Below are 25,900 nucleotides of genomic sequence, written 5' to 3'. Positions count from 1 at the left end.
ACCTCGACAAATTTCTAGCCAAGAAATCTAGATATGGGTTGCAACGACAAAGGAGGATTGGAGAGGAGTGATTCGACGATTGGCCGAAGGATTTCCGAGAGGGAAATCAGGACTCAGAGGGAGTCTAGAGAAGGGGAATTGAGATGACAGTGAACGGATTGAGGGATCAAGACAGATTGGACGGGGCTTCCAATTTTGTCATCTGGAAGGCTAGGATCCTGGCAATCCTAGATAAACATCGCATCAAGGACTATTCCTTGAAAACAATAGCTGTCCCAGTTGACCTTGATGCTAATGAGAAGTATGAGGAGGCCCAGGCGAAGGCGAAATGTATGATTCTAGACGGGGTCAAGGATCATGTAATACCACATGTTGCTGAGAAGACAACAAGTGAGATGTGGGAGACCCTGACCACCTTATACTAGGGCTCTTCTGTGGAACGAAAGATGTTATTAGAAAATAAACTAAGACAATATCAGATGTAGAAAGGAGAGGAGATAGATCCCTTCCTTCTCAGGTTGCAAGGGATTTGCAACTAGCTTGCTTCCGTGGGGTCTACACCGGATCCAGAGTTCATGGTCAGGATTGCCCTGAATGCAGTCTCCGAGGAGTGGGAGACATTTGTCCAAAGCATTTTGGGCAGCGCGACTCTCCCCAGTTGGGAGGAGATGTGGGCAGCTCTTCGACAGGAAGAGCTCAGGAGATTGACCAAGGCGTGGAGTAGTGGTAAGGGAGTTCGAATCAAGAAGGAGGAGGAGGAGGAGGAGGATGCAGCTCTCGCATCAGCGGGACAATAGGGGGTACAAAAGAGGAAGAGGAAATACATCTCCAAGGTCAAGTGCTTCAACTGTGGGGAGCTGGGACATTATGCCTCTCAGTGCCCTAGGAAGAAAGGCAAGGGAGAAGCTTCCGACTCAAGTGCTTCTCCAACAAAGGTGGAGAAGGATGTCAAGACTGATGATAATTGTGCCATGTGTGCTTATGCGCCTCTAGAGAAGAGGTGCGGAGACTTGGAGCTGTAGTCGAGAGGACTACAGAAGAGGGGCAGGATCCTTGAGGTGCCCAAACTCTTCGATCACATAAAGACAGTAGCATGATGACAGGTGTCGGGTGGATCAAGGTGTGATGGAGCGATAAGGCAGTGCTAGAGTGCAGAAGCCTGTAGCAGCATAATGGAGGTTGCATCAGTGCGAGAGGCAGAGAAGAGGTTGCATCAACACAGTTGCAGTAAAGGGAGCACATGATAGCAACAAAGGTGGCTTCAGCATCATGAGGCTTCCAGACTGACCAAGATGTCAGTTACTTACTTCTCAGTAACTGAGTTGCAGTGCAACAGTTAACAGTGGCAGTGCTATGGGCAACATGATGCAACATGTTGAGAGGGAGCTACTGTACAGATGTAGCAGTAGCAGTGGCAGTGTCATGGGCAGTGGTACAGGAAGAAGTAGTGCAGTGGATGTGGGGCAATAGGCCAAACATCAGCACTGAGGACCGATGTGGAGGATTAAAGTGATGCTTCTATGGTAAAGCATTGCTAGAGCACATTCCTCGCTAAGAGGGAGTGTTGATTTTGGGTGGCATCAGATGTGCTCTAGCCTTGAAAATTGGTGGAGAGGCTAAGGCACATGAGATCTCCAAGACCCAGAAATCGTTTGGAGAAATTCCATCTAGATGAGGAGTTATTAAAATAATTAATATTTTTAATGGGTTCCTAAGTCTAAACATAGGAAAATAAAAATATTAATGTGTATTAACAAAATATGGGTGAGAAAGTTCTAAGTGACGAGGATCAAGCTAGTTCTAATCTTAGCCGTTGATTAGGGACTTAATCTCGACCATTGATTCGTCAACAGGAAAAGTATAAGAGGAGGCTTGAGGGTCAGTTGGAGATACACCAAGTGATAAAAGAATTCGATTTTTTGGGGCGAGGTTTGCTGAGGAAATCGAGTTAGTGATTAGAGTTGCAGTGAGGGGTAGTTCAGCAAGGGATTTTTATTCGAGGCTGAAGAATACATAGCAGAGAGGCAGTGCAGTTCCAGGAGAGATAGCGCAGGCCCTAGAAGGGATGACGCAGAGGACACAGAAGGTTGACACAGGTGACGTAAAAGCCGTAAAGGATGACACTGGGCCTCAAAGGCAGCGCTGGGGGGATTCTGTGGGGCAGACTGGGAGCAGATCTATAGATTCTGAGCCGGGAGAGGGTGACGTAGCTCCTGGGGGAGTGACGCAGTTCTAGAGTAGTGCTTGGAGCAGCTTTCACTGTCCAGCATAGGGAACAACCAGAGTCATTGTGGGGTTTGATCATCCGATTGCTAATTTGTCGGAATATCTTTCTCTGGATAGAGGTACTACTGCCGAGGATATTCTTTGTTGGGTGAGCCATTTCTGGTGCCCTAGTTGCATTCACGAATCTGCTTAATAATACAAACCCTCTATATGCTACACCTGTTTTCCTGAATTGGGTTTTTCCGGGGACAATTGTCCAAAAATAATGATGTCCCTTGTGTTATTGTCTTAATTTATTTCAGTGCATGATCTGTATATTTGTGAAGGCCGCATTAGTGTTTACTTCGATGTTTATGCAATTAAATAACTTGTTAATGTAAAGAACAAGTAGGAGATTGTAAACTAGTAATTGTAGTAGGGGTTTCTGATGTGTTAGATTCAGGAATTTTCACAATCTAGACTCCCTTCCAACAACTTCCTTTCCTTGCTTGAAGATGAAAATACTTCAACCAACTTGACATGCTGCATTCTTTCTGCCACCATACCTTCATCCTTTTAACCAGAGGATCCCACACAAAGTGGAATGTAGACTTTTTGCGAGGCACTTGCTTCTTCTAAGTAGAGGTGAACCTTTTAATGAAGATTCCAATGGAGGATCTTGATGATCCTCATTCTACAAATGCTTCTTTCTAAAGATGATAATGTATGATGATCTCTTTATCTCCTATCTTGCTAGATGGCTTTCTACTTATGTTGTCCTTATATGCTTCCAATGAAGATTCCCTGAGCTACTTCCTCTTTATGATGATAGATTCAATCATATGAACTTCTACTTTGGCTATGCCTCTATGATGATGTCATCTCTGTCTCTACTATAATGCATCCTATCATACTTGTGATGCTTTCTGCTTTTACTTGCTAACTTCAATGTACATGAAAATGTGTGAGAGACCTTCTAGTAGTGGAGGTCTATCACGTCTTTCTTTGACTTCTTCTTTTCGGGTTCTTCTACTTCTTCGGTGATATGGGCTTCATTTCTCTACTTTCTTTTCTTGTTGTCCTTTTTGAGTTTAGGACAATTTCTTTTGAAATGCCCATGTTCATTACACTCATAGCATTGTGTCTTTGACATATCAATTCTCTTCTGAAACTTCTTTTGAGGCTCAAATTTCCCAAATTTTCCTTTCTTGCTTGTTGATGTTGCATGTGCTTGTGTTTGTTCGTTTGACCGAACATCGTTCTTCGCCTTTAATCTAGATTCTTCAATCTTGCATAATGACCACAGGTCACTGAATCGAGTGGTTTCCTTCTTCTCATAGATGCTTGGTACAAAATTCACCCATTCATTAGGTGGTGCATTGAGCACAATAGTGGTCATCCCATGATCAGACATTACTTCTCCAAGTTCTTGTAGTTGGTCTCTAATTTCAGATACCTTCATGAAATATAAAGCTATCCCTTCAGACACCTTGAGATTTTCATTTTGTATAGTTCAGTTCTCAAAGATATGATTTCATTTGCATTGCTTACAAAAAACAACTCCACCAATTTTTCATATCCTTTGCTATTTTCAATTTTTCAACATAAGGGATGAGAGACCCCTGGATTGACTCTATGAGGATCCTTTGTGCTCTTATTTCTCTTTTCATGTATTTTGACAGATCTTGAGCTTGCTCTTGAGATGGTTTGGGGATGGAGCCCTTTACATATTCAATAACTTCATTCTCCATGAGTATTAAATCAATTCTCTTCTTCCATGCAAGGTAGTTTGAGGTCCCAAGCAATTTATTGTTCTCCTTGCAAAATGAAGTCATTTGGTTTGTAGATTGAGACATAAAAATATAGAATACTTGTCAAGTGAAGATGCTTCTTTGATGATGATATATTCACTTTGATGCCTTCTTGATTATGATGATAATTGATGATGTTTGCTTCCTTGATGATGTCTTTCTTCTTCAAAGATGACAATACTTCTTTTTCTAGATGATAAGAGATGTATTTCTTTAAGTATGCTTAAGATGAGATCCTTTCTTCAATGAGAGGGAGATTACCTTTATTTCTTTGATGATGATGGCAATGCTTCTTCTTGCTTCCTTTGGATGTAGAAATATAAAGTGTATAGAATCCTTCTTTGAATGAAGGTAGGGTCTTTGAGGTCTTCTTGTGATGATGTGATCCTTGTCCTTGTGATGCGATGGGTACTTCTCCTTGATGCTCTATGTATTCTTTGATTATTCGGTGTCCTTGATTGCTTCTTAGTCCTTCTTGAATGCTTTGAATAACCTTGATGATATCTTGTGCTCGGCCCTTATGTGTACTTCTTCAATCGGATGATCTTCAAGCTGCCTCTTCGTCTTGATGTTGTCACCTTAACTCTGATACCATGTTGAGAAATCTAGGGGCAGCTAGATGAGGTGATTTCTCCTACCTTGATAACTACTTGTGAAGTTCTTGTGCTTAACTTGATGTACTTGTAGTTAGTTCTTCTTTACTTGATTATTATAGTCTTCTTTAATCATCAAATAGCTATGAAACAATGAAGAACAATAAGACAAGAGGACACAAAATGTAGGCTGCAAGCCAGGGCCAAAACCTCTTCTCTTGAGAGGAAAACCCACGATGATTCTTCTCTTCTTATAAAATGTTCAAATGATGAATTTCAAGACCTATGACCCTTGATCAAGACCCCTCCGAGACCAAGTCAAAACCTTTTCTTGATGAAATTCACTTCCACAAAGTCAATGCTAGTCAAACTTTCCTTAGCCGCTGCAACTTTCTCCTTTGACCAAAAATCTCGGACCTGAATAGGGCAACCAAGGGAGGAGGGAACTGTGCCCCAAGGAGGGCTGGTTGATTGGTAAGGCAGCTGCGTAGGAGCTGAGCCTATGGAGGAGTCAGCTGGTGTTTTCGGATAGTCCATAGGTTAAGAGGAAGGAATTTGTGTGCTAGTTTAGGGCCTGACGTGTAGCAGCAATAACCTGTAACAAGAAGGTCCAGGGGTTGTTGTTTGGAGGCTGGGAAATCAGGCTGCAATAGAAGGGAAGGGCGCAGGCCTGTTGAGTGTGATCTGCAACTAGGAAAGGGTAGGCTGGGGCCTGTGTAAGGGAGTTAGGGCATGCTGGAAGGTAGCCACAGCAAGTGTAAGGTTGGATAAGGAGGGCCACAGACTTGTAGGGCAGATTACAGGTGGAACGAGAGTTTGAGAGGGCTAGGAAAGCCGTAGGTTGACTCAGCAAGGTACAGGAGGTACTGCTGGCCTATGGTGGCCATTCAAGGAAGGACAACAGCTAAAAAGGAAGCATTTTGTAGGGTAGTTGAGGGCTGAATGAACTCTGCCTTAGCCCAGGAAAACACAAGTGTGTTTGCTCTTATGTTTTTGGTATTGTACAGTGATTGTAAAGAGCCACTTTCCCTGGTAAGGGAGCCCTTGTATTTCTTGTTAAAGGAATAATAAGAAATCAGTTTTGGGCATTAAGTTTTGTATACTGTGCATGATCTAATTGCTGGTGTGTACTTCACTGTGTAAAAAATTTAAAGTTAAGCATTTCAGTGTCTTTATGATTTTTGTTTTGTGAATCTGCCAAAACATAGACCAGACTTTCACAATAGCCTCATAATAGATAGTTTTAAGAGTTATCCTCAAGTCTCCATAGTGCGGGGCCACAATAACCACTAAATTGGTAAACCATAAATGGAGTGATCAAATGGCGCCAACGATCGAATATATCCATTAGGTTGGGTTTACATGAATTATTCTCACAACTGATCCTAGAGTATCAAAATACTCTAGGGACAACCAAGGGAGGAAGGAACTGTGCCCCAAGGAGCCTCATAATAGATAGTTTTAAGAGTTATCCTCAAGTCCCCATAGTGCGGGGCCACAATAACCACTAAAGTGGTAAACCATAAATGGAGGAGTGATCAAATGGCCCCAAAGATCCAATATATCCCTTAAGTTGGGTTTACATGAAATATTCTCACAACTGATCCTAGAGTACCAAAGTACTACGGTCTACCCATGGGCACACTTACTATAATTAGCATAGCTAAAAAATTGAAGTGGACATTGATGAAAATGGTACCACTTTGCAGAATATGCGGAGAGATAAAAGAGGTATTGTATTCATTCAATCGTTTAGTATCATACATGAGTGTTGTATATATACTTTTACAAAGGAAGACACGTGAGACATATTTTGTTATTCACTTTAGGAATTGCTTGTGTAATGGCATTATGAGTACTTTATTACAAAGTTGTCTTAACATGTTATATCCTAATGACTTGGGATCTATAACATTACAGAGTCGACATTAGAAATCTAACATGGGAGATTGATCTATTCATTAGCTTGTGATACTTAGACGAAGTGGCTATAACTTTGAATCCCATTGTGTTCGACTACCCCAGACCTCTATTATGAAGCACTGCGATAATGATCCTAGAATTAGGCCATATTATTACTTGACTAAAATAGTCAAAAGCAACACGATAATTCATCTATCTTTTGTTTTCTATTGCAGGATAAATTGGACTCCATCCTTTTTGTTGAAGCGACATATCCTGACAGGAATCCCAAATGAACCACAAGATCCCTTTATTGCAGATGCTGTAGACTTTGTGGTTAACCAGGTAAACATAGGAGTTTTATTTATGGTTCTTTATTGCCTTTTATTGTAGTAATATATGATTAGAGAAGACGTCTGCATGAAAGGAGACACTGTGAAGTACATCAAGGTCCTGCTGAAGAATTTATTGGCCTCAAGGGCTTTCTATCTTACAGTACCCCGTTTGCCTTTTCTATGAATTGGCCTCAAGGGCTTTCTGTCTTACAGTACCCTGTTTGCCTTCTCTATGAATATAATCACCACTGTTGTCCAACCTCCTTTTCAGTTTAATTTTGCTAACTAGAAAATGCTAATATTTATGTCCATGGTACGAACTCCATGAAGTAGGTCAGGATCTTGCTTAATAATATATTGGACTCAGACTTTCTACCTTCACCCGTACCTTTTTTCTATGAATATAATCACGGCTGTTGTCTAGACTCTGACCTCTTCAGTTTAATTTTGCAATCTAGACAATGCTGTTTTGAAGGTGTTTTTCCTGCAGAAGCACATACATACAGTGCATTCCTTCTCAGCAGAGAAGTGTACCAAGCAGAAGCAAGTGGGTTGGAGGTGCAGTCAAGAGCAGCATCAGCATAGTGCAGCAGTGAGGGAAGAATTCACCTCGGGTTCTGTACACATTCATGTGCATATTCACTGTATGTAGGCAGCAGCAGTGGATTTGTAGGTAGTGTTAGCAGGCACATACGTGCTTGTCGGCAGCAGCAGTGGATATGTAGGCAGTGTCTGAGGGTGCATGCATGCACCAGGTTCATTTGAGTTTTAACTGCTGGCGTAAATTTATAACAGAACATCCTTTTCTTTGTTTAGAATAGGTTCTGATTTTATCATTAATTAGACTGCTGTTCTATTCTAGTCAAGGCACTTTGCATGTGAAAAGGTTTCAAGAAAAGATGGAATGCAATTCTCTAGAAGACAGATGATCTGTAAACTGTCGTGGGTGTTCCACTAGAACAGTTCATCAACTTCATCACCTATGATCTTGTAATATTCTGAAATTTTTTATTATGTAATTTATTTCTTTACATATCAGATTTATTATTACTATCTTAGTTTTCAAATTTATGAAAATAAAACTGAAATTCAAAAATGAAAGAACAAGCAAATGAACCCACCACCCACGCAAATGAACACAAGATGTGACTCAGGAAAGCCAGTATGGGAGAAAACTGAGCGAGAAGGTGAGGTCAATGCTCTGCTTTCTTTTCTTTAATTATGAAATGCAAGTACAAAAGAAAGTGGCAATCACTTTGGAGTTGCCTTTGACACTGTGGCTTGAATGGCTGCTACAAAATCTTCTACCTCCTTTATTATATTTTCAAATCTCACTACTAGATGCTCTACTCAGTTATGGAACAAGTGCAATAGTAAAAGAATGGAAGCCCCTTCAGTCTTCCTACTGGCCTGGTATCTAACACAGCCTGATGGCTGTCTAGGGTTAGTGTTAGTGTTTTTGCATGCTTCAAGAATCTTGTTGAAAGACCACATGTGACTAGCCCAACATGTATGAGGAACAGGGGTTGACATGGCATCCACTCGCTGTTGAGTTTTCTACAAGGTACACAGTAGAATTCTATTTTCTGCTAGATAATTACTTCCTAATGATTTTACACACATTATTCTTATGCCACTGATATCATTGAGCAAGTACCCTTTAGAAAATATCAACAGTAAATGCAGCGGAAACAGTAAAGGTCATAGAAAGTCAGCCATGCAAAATAGAGACCATATTTTTACCCTGGTAAACCCAACCTTGGGAAAAAAACCCAAGAACTTTTCTTTAGGAGAAATTATTTTTTAGCAAGGTTCGCAAATCCATTGTTTAGAAATCTGTGCCAATATCCAAGTTAAAAATACCAGTCAAACCTGGTCAAACTCCAGAAAGTCAACATAGGTCAAACCAACCAAAATAGCCAAAAGTCAAAGTTGGTAAAACTGTTAGCTTGCGGTCAATGTTCAGCCCTGTGGTTTGCTGTCAACTCCTGCAACTGCGGTCAACTCTTGTGGCGGCGCCGCGGTGGTCAATCCTGTGCTGCGGTCAACCCTATGGGTTGTGGTCAACTCCTGTGGCTTGGTCAAATCTCAGTCAAGTAGCTCGGTCAACAATAGTCAAACTCAGCCCTCCATCACACGTGTGGCTGTCCAATGAAGAAAGATAAACCTTAGAAAATTTTGATTTCTTTGTGTTCGGACTTGCTTTTGCTTGATGGAGAAAAGGAAAGGTCACAATGCCTATTTGTACAAGTCGAATGGGGTGAAATGCCCCAAGGGGCATGTCCCTTCATGAGCTGGGCTGACTTGATGCTCCAAAAATCAAATATTTTAATCTTTCATAATTTTTCTAGGCCGATCTAGGCATGCAGGAATACCTATCGATGCTAGAAAAACTCTGTTGGATGGTGTTGTCATTGATGCCAACGTCGATTCTTGAATGCTCTTAATATACGTCATGATTACATTAGTGGAAAACTTCAATGGACAAGAAGCCCTGGAAGGATGGCTGGAAACCCTAGATGGCCGCTCTTGATGACAAATATGACAAGGAAATTTAAGATCTTTGTGGTCACAGTCACCTTTATTGGATTCTTCTTGTCATGCTGATTCTGATGATATGTGGCATATCACGAGGGCCCTCACAGTTTGAGAGAGATGGTTGTTCAAAGATGGTGCCCTCATCTTGTGGTCAAGTCCCCAAAGATGATGTGGCATGGTAACCTTAGATTGGTTGTTTGTGGCATCCTCATGTCAAAAATTAATTTAAAAATCATTGTTGGGCCTATACTAATCACCTTTTGCCTTTCAAATAATCAAGGGAATTTTAGTTAAATTATTTTAGGATTAATTTAGCCTCCAAAAAGATTTTTTTTGGCTAAAATTTTGAATTTTGGAAACTCAAGCCGACTTCCCTCCACAATTGTTCATGTCAACTCATTCTAGAAGGCCCCTTTAGTCTCGATTAATTGATTCGACTGTCCCTCCACTAAGCAAGTATCCGAGGTAATTTTCAACGAAATATCTTTTCTACATGTGGTCTGGAATAGTCTCGAAGATCTTTTGAAGAAGGTCAAGTTTTGAACTTTTGCAGGTTAAATCTTTCATTTGGGCTATGGTTTTTTAAAGTGTTGCTAAGGTCTGAGCTTTGCCTGAGGCAATTTAGCCTTATTATTTGAGACATATCTGAGGTAGTGGTTGTAGAGATTCTGTGTGCTGTTCGGCCCTTCTTCTTGGAAAGGATTTCATCTCTCACTCTGAGACTACACTACAGTTGTTTTCAAGAGGTTCTATTCTGGTTTGCTCTCTTTTGGCAAGGATTTTGGCCCTCACTAAATTTCATCATAAGCCAATCTCAGGACTGTTGATGTGACGAGTCCTTTGTGGCACTCATCTGCAATACTCATCCAAGATATTTGAAGGCTCGTCTCTAAAATTTTCGGCTCTCTTAGGGCTCAAATTTGTGCACACAATGATCTATTTCATTCCAACATTAACACCTTCTAACAATATTTTCTATGTGGAATTGGTAACTGTCCTAAGGTGCTTTGACAGAGGCTTAATTCAAGTTTGTGGGCAAACATTTATAAAATTTCTCTGAGGTCACTTCTGCACATGAGGCCGAATTTAAGGAATCTTTTGGATCATACTTACCTGGTTGTGATATATAAAGCGTTCCCTAATTTGGAATGTTGAAGAAGTTGATTAGAAAGACTATCTTGGGAGGCTAACTTGGTGGATTGGAGGAGGTCTTTGTCTTGGTCAAGGGTCTTGGTTGTCTCATTTGATTTGGTTCTAAAGGAAGAGAAGAGAATTTTTTGGTTTTCCCCTAGGAGAGGGGTTTTTCCCTAGTTGAGAGACTATATCCGGTGTCCTTGTTGTTTTGATTTTCATGCATTTATGTTTTGGTAGTTACTTGATGATACAAAGATAAAAAAAGACATAAAAGAAGTTAATAAAGATTGCTAAGAAATCACAAGTAATTACCAAGATAAGAAAGTATTTTTGCCTTTTTGATTTTCTAACATGGTACCAGAGCTAAGGTAAATATGAAGGAAAAAGGCAGCTTGAAGATCTGTTGAAGAACACCATTGGATAGAAGGAAGTCTTGGGAAGATCATATACTAGTCTACCATAAGAAGAGAACCTTTGAAGCATATAGTAAGGGTGACATTTACAAGTATACCTATGACATCATCAATGAAATTTGAGAACAAACTTTAAGGAGTCTCTAACTTTAGAGCATGGAAAACAAGGATGAACCTCATCCTTGCAAGGAATAAAGTATTGGAATTAGTACAAAGAAAAGGAAAAAAACCTACAGATGATGCTGGAAAGGAGAAGTATAAAGAAAATGACATTATTGCCATGAACCTAATTGTCCTACATATCCATGCTAGATTCTTCAATGAAAATGTACAATGCTCTCTCCAAGTTATTTACAATCAAGAATATTGGACAAGTGGCAAGTCTAAAGAATGAACTTCGAACTGTCAACATGACCAAAGATGATACAGTATCTTCCTATTTCATAAGAATTGCCCGTATAAGAGATGAACTACATGTAGTTGATGAAATAGTCCCTGAAAATGAACTTGTGATTGCTTCCCTTCTAGGAATACCAAAGTCTTGGAATGCCTTTGCAACTAGAATTTTAGTAGTTAGAAGAATTCTCCATCCTTCGAAGAAATGTGGCTTGCCTATATTCAAGAAGAAGTTCATCTTTCCTTGATAGGAGGTAAGCAAGAAGATGAAGAAAATACCTCAAATGCCTACTTTGCTCATTTCAAGAAGAAATGAGGAAATAAGAAGTTTAAAAGGTCAACGAAAAATCATGGGAAGATTGACTCCTTTAAAAGAGAATGCTATCTGTTACCCACCACTTTGTGGGTGATATCCATAGGAGAAAATTTTTCTCCTAGATGGTTCTTGTTAGGATATTTTGAAACATAGGAAATAGTTAAGTATAACTTGGTCTAGTGTATAGTTAGGTAAAGTGTGTTTCTTTAGTATGTACTTTTTTGTAACTTACAATTCGACAGTCACGATATGTTCTAGACATGAAGTGATCCGGCAGTTCATTCTCTCCTCGGTATTACCAACACTTGATCTGTGGCTTAACACCTGATTGGTCCATCATTTCTATTTAAAGAGCATGGAGGGTCATTTGTTAGGTGACCGTTCATGAGAGAAGCTTATGTAAATTTTCTTTCTTTTACATTAATAAATTGCCTGAAGTGGCCGTGTTGGCTCAGGCCGTGGACTGTTTCACTCTTTGAGGGTTTTAACCATGTCAAGAATATTGGTGTACTGATCTGTGATTTGTTTGTGAGCGGTGTCCTTTGGTGTTCTAAGGAACTTACCCATGTAAATTCCTACATGGTACCAGAGCTATTCGAGGGCCGCATCTGTTGGCGATTTAAATCCCAAGTCGTACAACTGCATCCAACTGTTGTTTCCTGGATCTACTGTTTTTGACCGCTTTCGGGCCGAGAGGACTTCTCTATTGTGTTAGGAGCATCTATTCCAGTGAGGAACCCCTTTCGTTTCACGCGAAAAGGTTTCTGGTAGCCCTAGCTACGTCATTTTTAAGATCTAGAGGTACACAATTTTTATTTGCAGTTATAGTTATTTACCTCTGTTTATTTCAGTTTATAGTCCTCTATAAATTTTTTTATTACCAGATCTATACCTTTCATTTCTGCGTATGCTCTTTGCCCCGCGACTTTGTGCGATCTAGGCAAACCAGAAACAGAAAGAAATGATTTTTCTCATGTGTATGCTCTTTTCCGCCATGCCTTAGTGTGATCTCGGAAAATCAGAAACATTGAGGAAAATATCTAGTTTCTAGCCAAATCTAACTTTAATCCGTAAGGCTTGGAAACTTTTGCTTGTTCGTTTGGTTTGTGTGGTTGTTTTTTTGTTTTGTTGGCAAAAAGGGGTTTTTCAAATAAGCACGCGCTTCAAATCTTAAGTGAGCAAAAAAAAAAAAAAAAAAAACCCTTCCTCCTTTCCAACAATTACTAACTTTTTAAATTAGCTCACTTGGTCTAAAGTTACTTTATGAGAATAGAGGTCTTGGGTTCAAGTCTTCCTTTTTGTTGAGTTACTTTTTCAAAACGCACATGTAACTTATGTTTTAAAGTTATTTTATGTAAAAGTGTTATCACCCATTATAAAAAGTGAGTCACTTATAATTCTAAAGTCACTTTATCTTTTATTTAAGTTACAATTTAGTGGATAGTTCATAAAGTACCATTGTAAAAATGACTTTCACTTATTTATAAAAGTGGGTCACATAAAGTAATCTTTTTTTTAAAAGTGAGTTAATTAGGTTAAGTTTTGAAAGGGGGGATTTTTTTTTTTTTTAAATAACATTATCATTAACTTCCCAACATTCTCGTGGTTTGTTGGCATCTTCAACCACTTTTCTTCAAAAAGCGATAACTTTTTCATGTGGAAGTCGTTTTCAGAGCTGTTTTTTTTTGAATCGGCTTAATTTTTCGAGATCTTTCCATTGGAACACTTAGTTTCAACATATACAACTTCAATTTATTTTAAAATGGAAAGTACATGCCTAGTTATTCTTGACAGCACCAACTACTTCCAATGGCTATCCTACATGGTGGATTTACTTAGAATTAAAGGTCTTTATAGAATAGCCTTAGGCCAAGAGTCTAAACCTCTAGATGAAGATAAGCAAGCCAAATAGGAAAATAAGTAAGATCAAGCATGTGGGTTGATAGGGATGTCTATTTCTCTAGACCTTTGATTCCATATCGCAGAAATTGGTACCCTCGATAAAGAAATGAAAAATCTCAATAAAGTTTTTGGAATTAAAAATGAAATTAGAGCCCATCAACTCGAAAATGAGTTGCTTACGTTGGACCCCAATAATTTTTTTTCCATTGAAGATTTTTTGTCCAAGTTCAAGACCCTTAGACTTCTCTTGGAAGATGTTAAGGTTAAGAAAAAAGATGGTAGACTTATCTATTCCATTCTTACTAAGTTAGGACCAACCTACTCTGTGTTCGTTTCCACCTTCCATTCTAGTAGAGAAACCTTTATTTATCAAGGACAAGACTACAAGCCCCCCTTTTTTGACGCCTTTTGTGATTCTTTAATAAGAGAACAAGAAAAACTCTTACATCTTGGTCTTCTTAATATTGGAATCTCTTCTAAGAAAACCTTAGCAGCCCAACATCATCCAAGTTCAAAGAATCCTAAGAAGTAGCATCCTAACAAGAATGGTCCTAAATGAAACAAGGGTCCTAAGCCATTTCAGTGTCAAAATGAAAAATCAACTTAACAAAATGATAAGGCAACTAAAAACAAAGGAAAGAAGACTGATAGACATTGCAACTTTTGTAATCGTGATGGCCACTTAGAATCCAAATGCTTTAACAAGATGGAAGCCTTTGTTGATTTGGGGTAGCATCGGATGTCTAGCTACAAAATTTGGTGAAGAGGCTAAGGCACATGAGATATCCAATACCCAAAAATGGTTTGGGCAGATTCTAAATAGTTTGGGAGATATTAAAATAATTAATATTTTTAATGGAGTCCCTAAGTCTAAACTTAGAGAAATTAAAATATTAATGTGAATTAATATAAAACTGTGTTAGAATGGTCCAAAAGTTATGGATCAAGCTAGATCTAATCATAGTCGTTGATTAGGGACTTAATCTCGGTCATTGATTTGTCAACGAGAAAAATATAAGAGGAGGCTTGAGGGTCATTTGGAGAACACACCGAGTTGATCAAGATTTCAACTTTCTGGGGAAGGGTTTGTTGAGGAAGTCGAGAGAGTGATCAAAGTTGCAGCTGAGGGGCAGTGAATACAGAAGTAGAGAGGCAAAGATAATGCCGAGAGGATCAGCACAACAACGAGGAAAGATGATGCAGAGGGCAGAAGCTAGAACTGCCGGAACAGTCGGGAAAGCTGACGCAGAGGGCAGAAGTCGGAACTGCCGGAATAGTCGGGAAAGCTAACACAGAAGGCAGAAGCCAGAACTGCGGGGAATAGTCGGAACTGCTGGGAAATGCCGGAACAGCCGGGGAAGCCAACACAGAGGGCAGAAGATGGAACTACTGGGAACAATCGGAATTGCCGGAATAGCGGGAAAGTTGACGCAGAGGGTAGAAGCCGGAACTGTCGGGAACAGCCGGGAAAGCTGACGCAGAGGGCAGAAGCCGGAACTGCTGGGAACATTCGGAACTACCGAGAACTGCCGGAACTGCCGGGAAAGCTGACGTAGAGGGTAGAAGAGGTCGACACAGTCCCTAGAGGTTGACGCTGGCGTTTTTCGTGGGGCAGATTGGAGTTGAGGAGCTGCCGGAGTGTTTATTTGGGGTTTTAGCCGGAGCATCTGTCTTCAAGGGAGAGGTACTACTGCTGAGATTATTCTCTGTTGGGTGAGCTGGTTTTGTCACCCAGATTGTCTTCAAAAACTGCATAATAATAAAACCCTCAGATTGCTGCGCCGGTTTTCCTGCATTGGGTCTTTCTGGGGACATTGGTCCAAAAACAACGGTGTAACTCGTGTGCTTGTTTTGTTTCCTTTAGTTGATGATCTGTAATGTGTTGAGCATGTACTTGTATTTATTTCCAGTATTTACATGGTAAATAACTTGTTAATTAACAGAACAAGTAGGTAGAAATAAATTAGAAAGTACATGAAGGGTTTCTAACGGGTTAGACTTAGAAATTCCAACACCCTTGGAAGCAACAATGAAGAAGCATAACATCCATTTGGAGAACTCTTCAACTTCAACTTCATCTTCAGGAATAACACTTTCTGCATGTGGTTGTCAAGCATTTCAGTCTGGTTATGCATTAATTGTATCTTCTTCATCTCATGAGTGGCTCATTGATTCTGGAGCTTCTATCACGTGGCCAAAAACAAAGACATGTTTCTTTCTTTAAATGATTGTAACACCAAAAATATATATGTTGGTGATGATAGATCCCTTAGTGTTGTAGGGACTGGAACTATTCATCTAGACAATGGTCAATTTAATGATGTATTATGTGTTCATAGCTTATCTTGCAACCTTCTATCTGTATATCAAATAACTCATTCAGGTGAAGGTAAAACTGTTGTATTTTCACCTCATGATGTTGTAATTAAGGACTTAAGAGATCCTAGACAAATTTTAGTTATTGACATTGCTGATGATTCTAAAAGGTTGTATAAGTTTAACAACTTTGGGTCATCAACTTTTCCCGCTGTATTTGTTGCTCATAATGATGAAGTGAGCAAACTTTGGCATGAGCGATTTGGTCACTTAAACGATCACTCCCTTCAAAATCTATGTAAAGAAAATATGGTGACAGGTCTTCCTATGGTATCTTGCAGAGATGGTGTTTGTTCCAGATGTGTACTCGGAAAACATGATCGAGATAGTTTTGAAAAATGTGCCTCTTGGCACGCCTCAACTGTTGATTTTGGATAACATCGGATGTGCTCTAGCCACGAAAATTGGTGGAGAGGCTAAAGCACATGAGATCTCCAATACCCAGAATGGTTTGGACAGATTCTAAACAGTTTGGGAGATATTAAAATAATTAATATTTTTAATGGAGTCCCTAAGTATAAACTTAGGGAAAATAAAATATTAATGTGTCTTAATATAAAACTGTGTTAGAATGGTCCAAAAGTCATGGATCAAGCCAGATCTAATCTTAGCCATTGATTAGGGACTTAATCTCTGCTGTTGAATTGTCAACGAGAAAAGTATAAGAGGAGGCTTGAGGGTCACTTGGAGAATACACCGAGTTGATCAAGATTTCGATTTTCTGTGGCAGGGTTTGCTGAGGAAGTCGAAAGAGTGATCAGAGTTGCAGCTAAGGGGCAGTGAATACAGAAGCAGAGGCAAAGATATTACTAGGAGGATCAACGTAGAAGCCGAGAGAGAGGGATGTAGAGGCAGCCAAAGGTTCACGCAAAGGTAGCTAGGGCTCATGCGGAGGCAACCAAGAATTGCGTAGTGCCTCATTGAGCCAGCGTGGGTGACGCAGAGGCTCTAAGGGTTGATGCAATGCCTCCAGAGGTTGACACAGGGCGAGCTAGGGTGACGTTGGGCAGACGCTGGGCCGGAAAACACTGACGCAGTCCCTAGAGGCTGACACTGGGGTTTTCGTGGGGCAGATTGGAGTTGGGAGCTAGGAGAGTGTTTATCTAGGGTTTTAGCCGGAACATCTGTCTCCGACTGAGAGGCACTACTGCAGAGATTATTCTCTGTTGGGTGAGCTGGTTTTGGCACCTAGATTGTATTCTGAAACTGCTTAATAATTAAAACCCTCAGATAGCTGCATCGATTTTCCTTCATTAGGTTTTTCCGGGGACATTGGTCCAAAAACAACTGTCATTTGTGTGCTTGTTTTGTTTCCTTCAGTTGATGATCTGTAACATGTTGAGCATGTACTTGTATTTATTTTCAGTATTTACATGGTAAATAATTTGTTAATTAATCAAAACAAGTAGGCAGAAATAAATCAGAAAAGTACATGAAGGGTTTCTAACGGGTTAGACTTAGAAATTCCAACATCAGCCCCTTTACAACTTGTGCATAGTGATTTATGTGGTCCACTTCTAGTTGTTTCATTCTCTGGCTACAAGTATTTCTTAACTTTCATTGATGGTTTCTCCAGATTCCCTTGGGTATACTTCATAAAACTCAAGAGTGAAGTCTTTAACATGTTCTTGGCCTTTAAGGCCTTTGTTGAGAAACAGTGTGGACATCAAATTCTTAAGCTAATACCTGATAATGGCAGAGAATATGTTAACAACAAATTCATCAACTTTTGCACTGAGCATGGAATTCAATTGCAACATACTGTTCCATATACTCCACAGCAAAATGGTGTAGTTGAAAAGAAGAGTCGCACCTTAAAGGAAATGGCTAATTGTATGCTTCAATCTAAAGGACTTAGTTTTAATTTTTGGGCAGAAGCAATTAATTGTGCAAATTACATAGTAAATCGCACTCCTACTAAGGTTTTAAAGAATATGACTCCAGAAGAAGCATGGAGCTCAATTAAACCAGATGTAAGTTGCTTTCATGTTTTTGGAAGTGAACCATGGGCCCATATTCCAGATGAGAAACATAAAGACTTAGAACCTAAGAGTGAAAAATGTATGTTTGTTGGATATTTTGAAGATGTCAAAGGATATAGACTTCTTCAAGCTAAATCCAAAAATGTTATCATTAGAAGAGATGTAAAGTTTGTTGAAAATATATCGGCCTACGAGCCTAGTTTGGCGGATGTGCCACCTCTCTCTATCCCTTCTACTTTTGAAAATATTCCTTCTTCAGATAATGACAGCGAGGATGACAATCCTCCCTCACCTTCTCGGGATCCTCCTTTAGCTCCTTAGCTTCCAAAATGGGTCTACGCTACTCGGGATGCAGCATGTGCTCTTGCAGGTGATCCTACAGATCAGCATCGTACACGTTCTCAGTTCGATAGAGCCTCTTCTTTATTGGCTCAAGCTTCAGCGAATTATGATCCTAACACCTTTGCAGAAGCTTCAGGCCATCCAGATTGGGACGCAACTATGAATGAAGAATATCGTTCATTATTGGAAAATGATACATGGGACCTTGTTCCTCTTCCAAAGGGACGAAAACTTGTTAGATGCAAATGGGTTTACAGAACCAAGTTTGGACTAGATGGAAAAGTTGATAAACATAAAGTTCGTCTTGTTGCTAAGGATTTTTCACAAGTTGAAGGCATTGACTATACTGAAACCTTCTCCCCTGTTGCCAAAATGAACTCTATCCGCCTTGTTCTTTCCCTTGTGGCCTCTTTCAAATGGGAAGTCCATCAGATGGATGTCAAATCCGCCTTCTTGCATGGGGACTTGCATAAATAAATCTATATGGAACAACCTCCTGGCTTTATACAAACAGACTCCAGCCTTGTATGTTGGCTTAAGAAATCCCTTTATGGTCTCAAGCAAGCCCCTCGGGCTTGGTATGCCAAAATGGATAGCTTTCTTTTAGATATTGGCTTTTCTAGGTGACATTCTAACAATACTATCTACACCAAGAAAGTGGGTAAGTCTCTTATCATTCTTGTTCTTTATGTTGATGATCTTATCCTTACTGGTAGTGATCCCAACCTTATAAACCATGTGAAGTCCAGCCATAAAAATCAGTTTGAAATGACAAACTTAGGACACTTGCATTATTTTCTTGGTCTTCAAGCCTTGCAATCCAAAGAAGGAATTTCCCTTTTCCAGTCCAAGTATGCCTTTGATCTTCTATGCCACATTCACATGGAAGATTTTAAGCCAACCCCTTCTCCCTTTCAGTTTGGAGCCAAATTTTCAGTCACTTATACTTCCCCTGAAGTTGATGCTACCTTATACAGTTAGCTTGTTGGAAAACTTTTGTATCTGACCCATACCCGTCCTGAGCTTTCCTTTGCTATTGGCCTTGTTGCTCGGTTTATGCAAAACCCACATGAAAGTCATTGGAAAGCAGCTAAAAGAATACTTCATTATGTTCGAGGTACAGTTCAGTTTGGGATTCATTACAGTGCAAAAGCATCTTCTCTATTGGTTGGTTTCATCGATTTTGATTGGCCTGGTGACCCTGATGATTGAAAGTCTAATGCAGGTTACGTCTTCACTCTTGGTTCTGGACCTATTACAAGGGCTTGCAAGAAACAAAGTGCCATTTCTCTTTCCTCAGTAGAAGCAGAGTATCATGGTGCCGTTGAAGCTAGTAAGGAAGCCCTGTGGCTTTGTCAGATCCTGTTAGAGTTTGCTTTTTAGTAGTAGCATCCGACTACACTTTGGTGTGATAATCAAAGTGCCATTCAACTATGCAAAGATCTAGTCCAACATCAACGCAACAAACAAATTGAACTACACATGCACTTCATCCGAAAGCTCATTCATGACCATGTTCTTGAAGTGCAATATTGTTCAATCGATGATCAAGTTGCAGACATCTTTACAAAGGCTTTGATAGAGGCGAAGTTTAGTAAACTTCGATTTATGGTTGGAGTTCAGGAAGTTGTCACTAAGGGGGGATAGGCTCTAATGCCTCCTTCCTTCTCTTACTGTGTCATCTTTGCACATCCTTCAATCCTATCCCAAGTTGTTCTTAAGGGGGATGTTAGGATATTTCGACACATAAGAAATAATTAAGTATAACTTGGTCTAGTGTGTAGTTAGGTAAAGTGTGTTTCTTTAGTATGTACTTTTTTGTAACTTACAATCCGACGATCACAATATGTTCTAAACATGAAGTGATCTGATGGTTCATTCTCTCCTCGGTATTACCGACACTTGATCTGTGGCTTAACATCGGATTGGTCCATGATCTCTATTTAAAGAGCATGGAGGGTCATTTGTTAGGTCACTATTCATGAGAAAAGCTTATGTAATTTTTTTGTTTTGTTTTTGTTTACATTAATAAATTGCCTGAAGTGGCCACGTTGGCTCAGGCTGTGCACTGTTTCTCTCTTTGAGGGTTTTAACCACGTTGATAATACTGGTGTACTGATTTGTGATCTGTTTGTGAGTGGTGTCCTTGTTATAATTTGGGTACCGGAGGACAAGTGGTTCCCTAAGGCTTTGATCTTTGGCCTAGGGAAAAGTGTCCAAATTTATTTTTTACTTTTCTCCTAAAGTGACTTTATAAGTGGTAAAGTCAATTTAATTTAAAAGTGACTTTATAAGTGGTAAAGTTACATTCTAATTTAAAAGTGACTTTATAAGTGTTAAAGTTACATTCTAATTGAAAGGTGACTTTATTAAAGTGAATGAAGAATTAGAAAGTGAAAAAGAGACTATGGAAATAAAAGGCTAAGTGGGTTTTTATTTAAGTGGGTGAGTTAAAAAATAGAAAGTGAGAATTAAATGCACATTTATTCTCATCCCTAGATCTAAATGAATCTCAACCATTAGATCTTAAGGTAACCCAAAAGGTCATTTAGAGAATAAAAAGAGAAGAGAAGAGGAAAAGATCAATTCATTCTTTCATGAGCATTTGAGAGAAAGAGAAGAGAGAGCAAGAAGAAAACTTCTGAGCAGTGAGGAAGTGAAGGAGAGCAGCAAGAAGACATTTCAGCGAATTTGGGCAGCAACATTTATTGGCATGCATCCCAAGGAAAAACCGTACAATAGGAGAAAGGCATAAAAATCAAGGAATAGGGACAAGAAGTTTTGGGCACATTTTTCGAGGCTAGCCGTACAACATTTAATGTTGTTTTATTGTTGTAAAAATTTCTGTTTTGGCTGTTTTCTGATTGGCACGATTTTCGAGGTGGAGTTCAAGCACGGAAATCGAGATGAGTTGTAATTTGTGGTTGCTGGAATTTTCACTGTGTATTTCAGTTTCTTTGTAAAAGCATTTTCAGAAATAAAGAAGAGCTCTCAAACTGGTTTCCCCAAGAGTTGTAGGGGGTTTTTCCAGGGTCACATTGACAAAAAATCACTGTGTTATTTTCTGTGTGTGGTTGTCATAATTTTGTAGTGTTTTATTTCTGTAATTTCAGTAGTTGTGAAATCTCTAAATTTGTGTTTTCAGAAAATCACTGTCATTTCCAGATTTTAGAATTTTTATCATGCTTGGATTTAAAACTAAATGCATGGAGTGATAAAGAAAACTGATACCCAGAGTGGGGGTTCAAATTTCTTCATGGTATCAGAGCTTGGTTGGTTGAAAAGTGCAGTTTGGGACAGCAAAGTGAAAATTACAGCAAGCTGATTTTTACACAGAAAACAGAAACCTTTACCACAGATTTGAAACATGTCTTTGGGTTTGAGAGTTGAAGATGGGTTGGATGGGCAGAACAACTACAGTGCATGGAAGGAGAAAATCTAGAGCATCTTTGAGGAAGCAGAAGTCTGGGGCATTATGGTAAAATACCATAGAGAACCCAGTAGTAGTACCCGCTGACCCTGTACAGTTGATAGAGTTTAACAAAAAGAATGCTAAGGCAAAAAGATTGATTCTTGAAGGAATCAAAGACCATGTCATTCCTCATGTGAGAGGAAAGACTTATGCACATGAGATGTGGACAACGTTGACCAGTCTTTATCAGAGCTCAAATGAAAACATAAAAATGGTCCTAAAGGAGAAACTGAAGGGCCATTAAAATGGCTAAGACTGACAGTGTTACAACATACTTCACAAAGATCACTTCAGTGAGAGATGAGTTGGCAGCTGTAAGTGAGATCATTGCACCCACTGAGTTGGTGAGGATTGCTTTGAATGGTCTTCTCAAGACTTGGGAGAATTTTGTGGATGGAATTGTTGTATGGGTAAACCTTCCCGATTGGGAGAGGTTGTGGGATGATTGCATTTAGAATGAGATCAGAAAGAACCATGTTGGGGTAGCCAAACATGTGGAGGAGGATGACAATGTGGCATTGCTAGCAAGAGGCAAGAAGGGCAGAGCAAAAAAGGAAGCTTCCAATAGTGGAGGCAAAGGCAAAGGTAAAGACAAGCAGCAAAACAAGGAGAAGGACTATTCCAAAGTCAAATGTTGGAATTGTCAAAAGTTGGGACACTATGCTGTTTTGTGTCCGGAGAAGAAGAACAAGAAAGGGAAAGACAAACCCATGGCAACTTCTGCAAAGATAGAGAGCTTCTCAAAGAGATTTTATCGGGAGTTTGGGTTCATAGCTTGTGAGGCCACTAGTGCAGGATCCCGTGCCATACAGGTTCAGAGGGAGTGTGCATTTCTTGCTGCTAGTAGAGCATCTTCTAGCATTTGGTATGTTGACAGTGGTGCTTCTCGCCACATGACAGGAGTCAGAAAGTACTTCTCAGAGCTTTCAGAGGGTGATATTGATATGGAGGTAGTACTTGGTGATGACAACATGGTTAGAGCAGTCGGTGTGGGGACATTGACATTTGATAGGGGACCCAAACCTGCCTTGAAAGTGTCAAATGTTCTATATGTGCCTGGAATGAAGAAGAACCTGATATCCGTCTCGGCACTTGAGGATAGAGGGTATGATGTGTTGTTCAAGAGAGGGTAGGTGCTTATATGTCCTAGGGGAACTCCAGCTTCTTTAGCTAGAGAGATTGGTGTGCACCATGCCAAGGTGTACAAGTTTTCATTCCAGCCCTTGATGGCATTGAGTAGCAGCACCCGAGACAAGACCGACAACAGATCTAGCAGTTCAGAGTTGTGTGAGATTTGGCACCGCAGGATGGGGCACATGTATCATGGGGTCTTGAGTACATTGCGGGAGATCACCACTGGTGTGCCAAATTTCAGTTCTGATCACCTTGATGTATGCAGAGGATGTGCTATGGGGAAGTTTGCTAGAGCCCCTTTTCCCAGCTGTAACAACAAAGCGATCGGGATCTTTGACTGGATACATACCGACGTGAGTGGTTGGATGTCTCATGTATCATTGAGTGGCTATGAGTACTATGCTTTATTCATTGATGACCACTCCAGGAAGACCTGGATTTATTTCTTGAAGACCAAGAGTGAGATCTTCAAGTGGTTTCAAGAGTTCAAAGTTTTTGTGGAGACCTAGACAGGTAGGAAGATCAATGTCCTCAGGTCGGACAATGGAGGGGAGTATACCCTTGGTGAGTTTGTTGATTTTTGTGCTGTGGTAGGCATTAGGAGGGAGTTCACAGTTCCTTACTACCCCCAACAGAATGGGGTTGCAGAGAGGAAGAATAGATCCATTGCAGGGGTTGCCAAACCCATGCTTCATGATTAGGGTTTACCTTTATTTTTGTGGGCAGAGGCCTGCAACACTGCTGTGTACTTGCAGAACAAGAGTCCACATTGTGCCTTGGCGAATGTGACTCCGGAGGAGGTTTTTTCTGGGAAGAAGCCTGATGTTGGGTGCTTTCGTATCTTTGGGTGCCTTACATATTCCTATGTCCCCAAGAAGAACAGGACCAAGCTAGAGCCCACTGCAGACAAGGGCATCTTTGTGGGTTATAGCGTGACCTTGAATGCTTATCGGGTTTATATTCCTGCGCAGAGGAAAGTGGTTTTCAAGCGGGATGTGAAGTTCGCGGAGGAGAGAGCTTTCAGGAGGTCATGGGAGTTAGAGTATCCAGAGTCACTAGACCCTTAGGAGCAGCTGAGTCAGTCACAGGGATCCAGTGGTCAGGGATCAGGAGGTACGTCGATTACAGTGTCAGGTCCATTAGTGAGCAGTGGCTCTTAGAGTCAGGTGGGTGGTTCTTCGGGCAGCATGCAGGGCACTCCGCAGAGCAGTTCACAGGGTAGTCCACTAAGAGTCACTAGACCATTAGGAGCAGCTGAGTCAGTCACAGGGATCCAGTGGTCAGGGATCAGGAAGTACGTCGATTACAGTGTCAGGTCCATTAGTGAGCAGTGGCTCTTAGAGTCAGGTGGGTGGTTCTTCGGGCAGCATGCAGGGCACTCCGCAGAGCAGTTCACAGGGTAGTCCACTAATGAACAGTTCGCATGGTACTTCAACATCTACAGGCACATTTTCAGGCATGAGGTTAGTTGATAGGCCTTCAAGAGTTCAGGCTTCTGATGATGATGATGATTCATTCACTCCGATGTGAGAAATATGCTCAGGGAAGAGGAAGCCCAAGTGGCTTTAAGATACCTTGTGCGAGGCCACATCAGTGGTTGGTCCAAAGAGATAGGTTAGAGAGAGTAAACTACCTGAGCAGTTTTGTAGTTACATGGCATTGGTAACCAACATTGTTGACACCGAGCCTTCTAGTTATGAGGAGGCAACCAGCCAGGAGGTCTGGAGAGAGGCCATGATAGAGGAGTATTCTTCTATTATGAAGAACGATGTTTGGGAGGTAGTGCCGAGGCCTGAAGGTAAATCAGTTGTTACTTCCAGATGGCTCTACAAGATAAAGCATGCTGCAGATGGTAGTATCGAGAAGTTCAAGGCTCGATTTGTGGCGAGAGGGTTCTCATAGGTAGAGGGAGTTGACTATGAGGAGACCTTCGCTCTCGTAGCTCTGTATACATCTATTCGCCCCATTATATTGATTGCAGCACAGATGGGTTGGAAGATCCACTAGATGGATGTGAAGGCTGCATTTCTCAATGGCTTCATTCAAGAGGAGGTTTATATTGAGCAACCACAGCGCTTTGAGGTGATGGGAATGAATCCCATGTATGCAGATTGAAAAAGGCACTCTATGGCCTGAAGCAAAGCTCCTAGAGCTTGGTAGTCTAGGATTGATACATACTTGCAACCATTGTTGATAATATTGGCGATATTCGAAAATATCGCGATATTTTCGGCAAAACGATATATCGTCGAGAAAATATCGCGATATTTTCAAAATATCTACAAATATTGTCAAAATATCGGCTATGTTTAAAAATTTGAAAAAATTATTTTTTACGCTTGTCGATTTTTGCCGATATTACCGATAAGAAGTTTTCTGGACCCTCGCCGATACCAATATTTTCAACACTGCTTGTAGCAGTTGGGTTTCACAAAGAGTGAGGATGATTCAAACCTATACTTCATTGTGGTGGGCGAGGAGCCTCTCATTCTGGTGTTGTTGATGACTTGATAATCACTGGTGCAGAGAGACTCATTGAAGGCTGCAAGAGAGATCTTGCTTCAGAGTTTGAGATGAAGGATATAGGCTTGATGCATTATTTTCTGGGATTGGAGGTGTGGCAGGAGGAGCGGCATTTCTTCCTGGGGCAAGGGAAGTACATTGTGGATATTCTTAGCAAATTTCACATGGAGGACTGCAAACCCATGTCTACACCTATGATCACTAACTGGAAGAAGCTTCACTCTTCTGATTCCGAGTTGGTGGATCCTACTCTATATAGACAGTTGATTGGTTGTTTGATGTATTTGGTCAACATTCGACCAGATTTATGTTTTGCAGTTAACACTATGAGTCAGTTCATGTGTGAGCGCAGGAGAGTGCACTGGGTAGCTGCAAAACACATTCTTCGTTACTTGCAGGGTACTGTGGATTTTGGTCTGGATTATAGATAGGGTGATAGAGTGAGACTAGCAGGGTACACGGATTCAGATTGTGTAGGTTGTGCTTTAGATAGGAAGAGTACTTCTGAGTGTTGTTTTGGGTTGGG

The 25,900-nt window shown here is 40.4% G+C and overlaps 1 protein-coding gene across 1 annotated transcript in view; it reads left to right on the top strand.

The window, feature by feature from the left end:
• The window catches only part of LOC149235307 (uncharacterized), a 240,280-nt gene that overhangs the window by 154,345 nt on the left and 60,035 nt on the right, over positions 1-25,900 (top strand). The window contains 1 exon segment of the mRNA XM_089372068.1: positions 6,748-6,856. Coding sequence (XP_089228194.1) covers positions 6,748-6,856 — 109 coding nt within the window.

This window comes from Pinus tabuliformis, chromosome 8 (genome assembly GCF_031772625.1).
Source record: "Pinus tabuliformis cultivar Carrire ecotype Pingquan chromosome 8, CPIR1, whole genome shotgun sequence".
Lineage (NCBI taxonomy): Eukaryota > Viridiplantae > Streptophyta > Pinopsida > Pinales > Pinaceae > Pinus > Pinus tabuliformis.
This window is presented reverse-complemented; position numbering and strand designations above follow the sequence as displayed.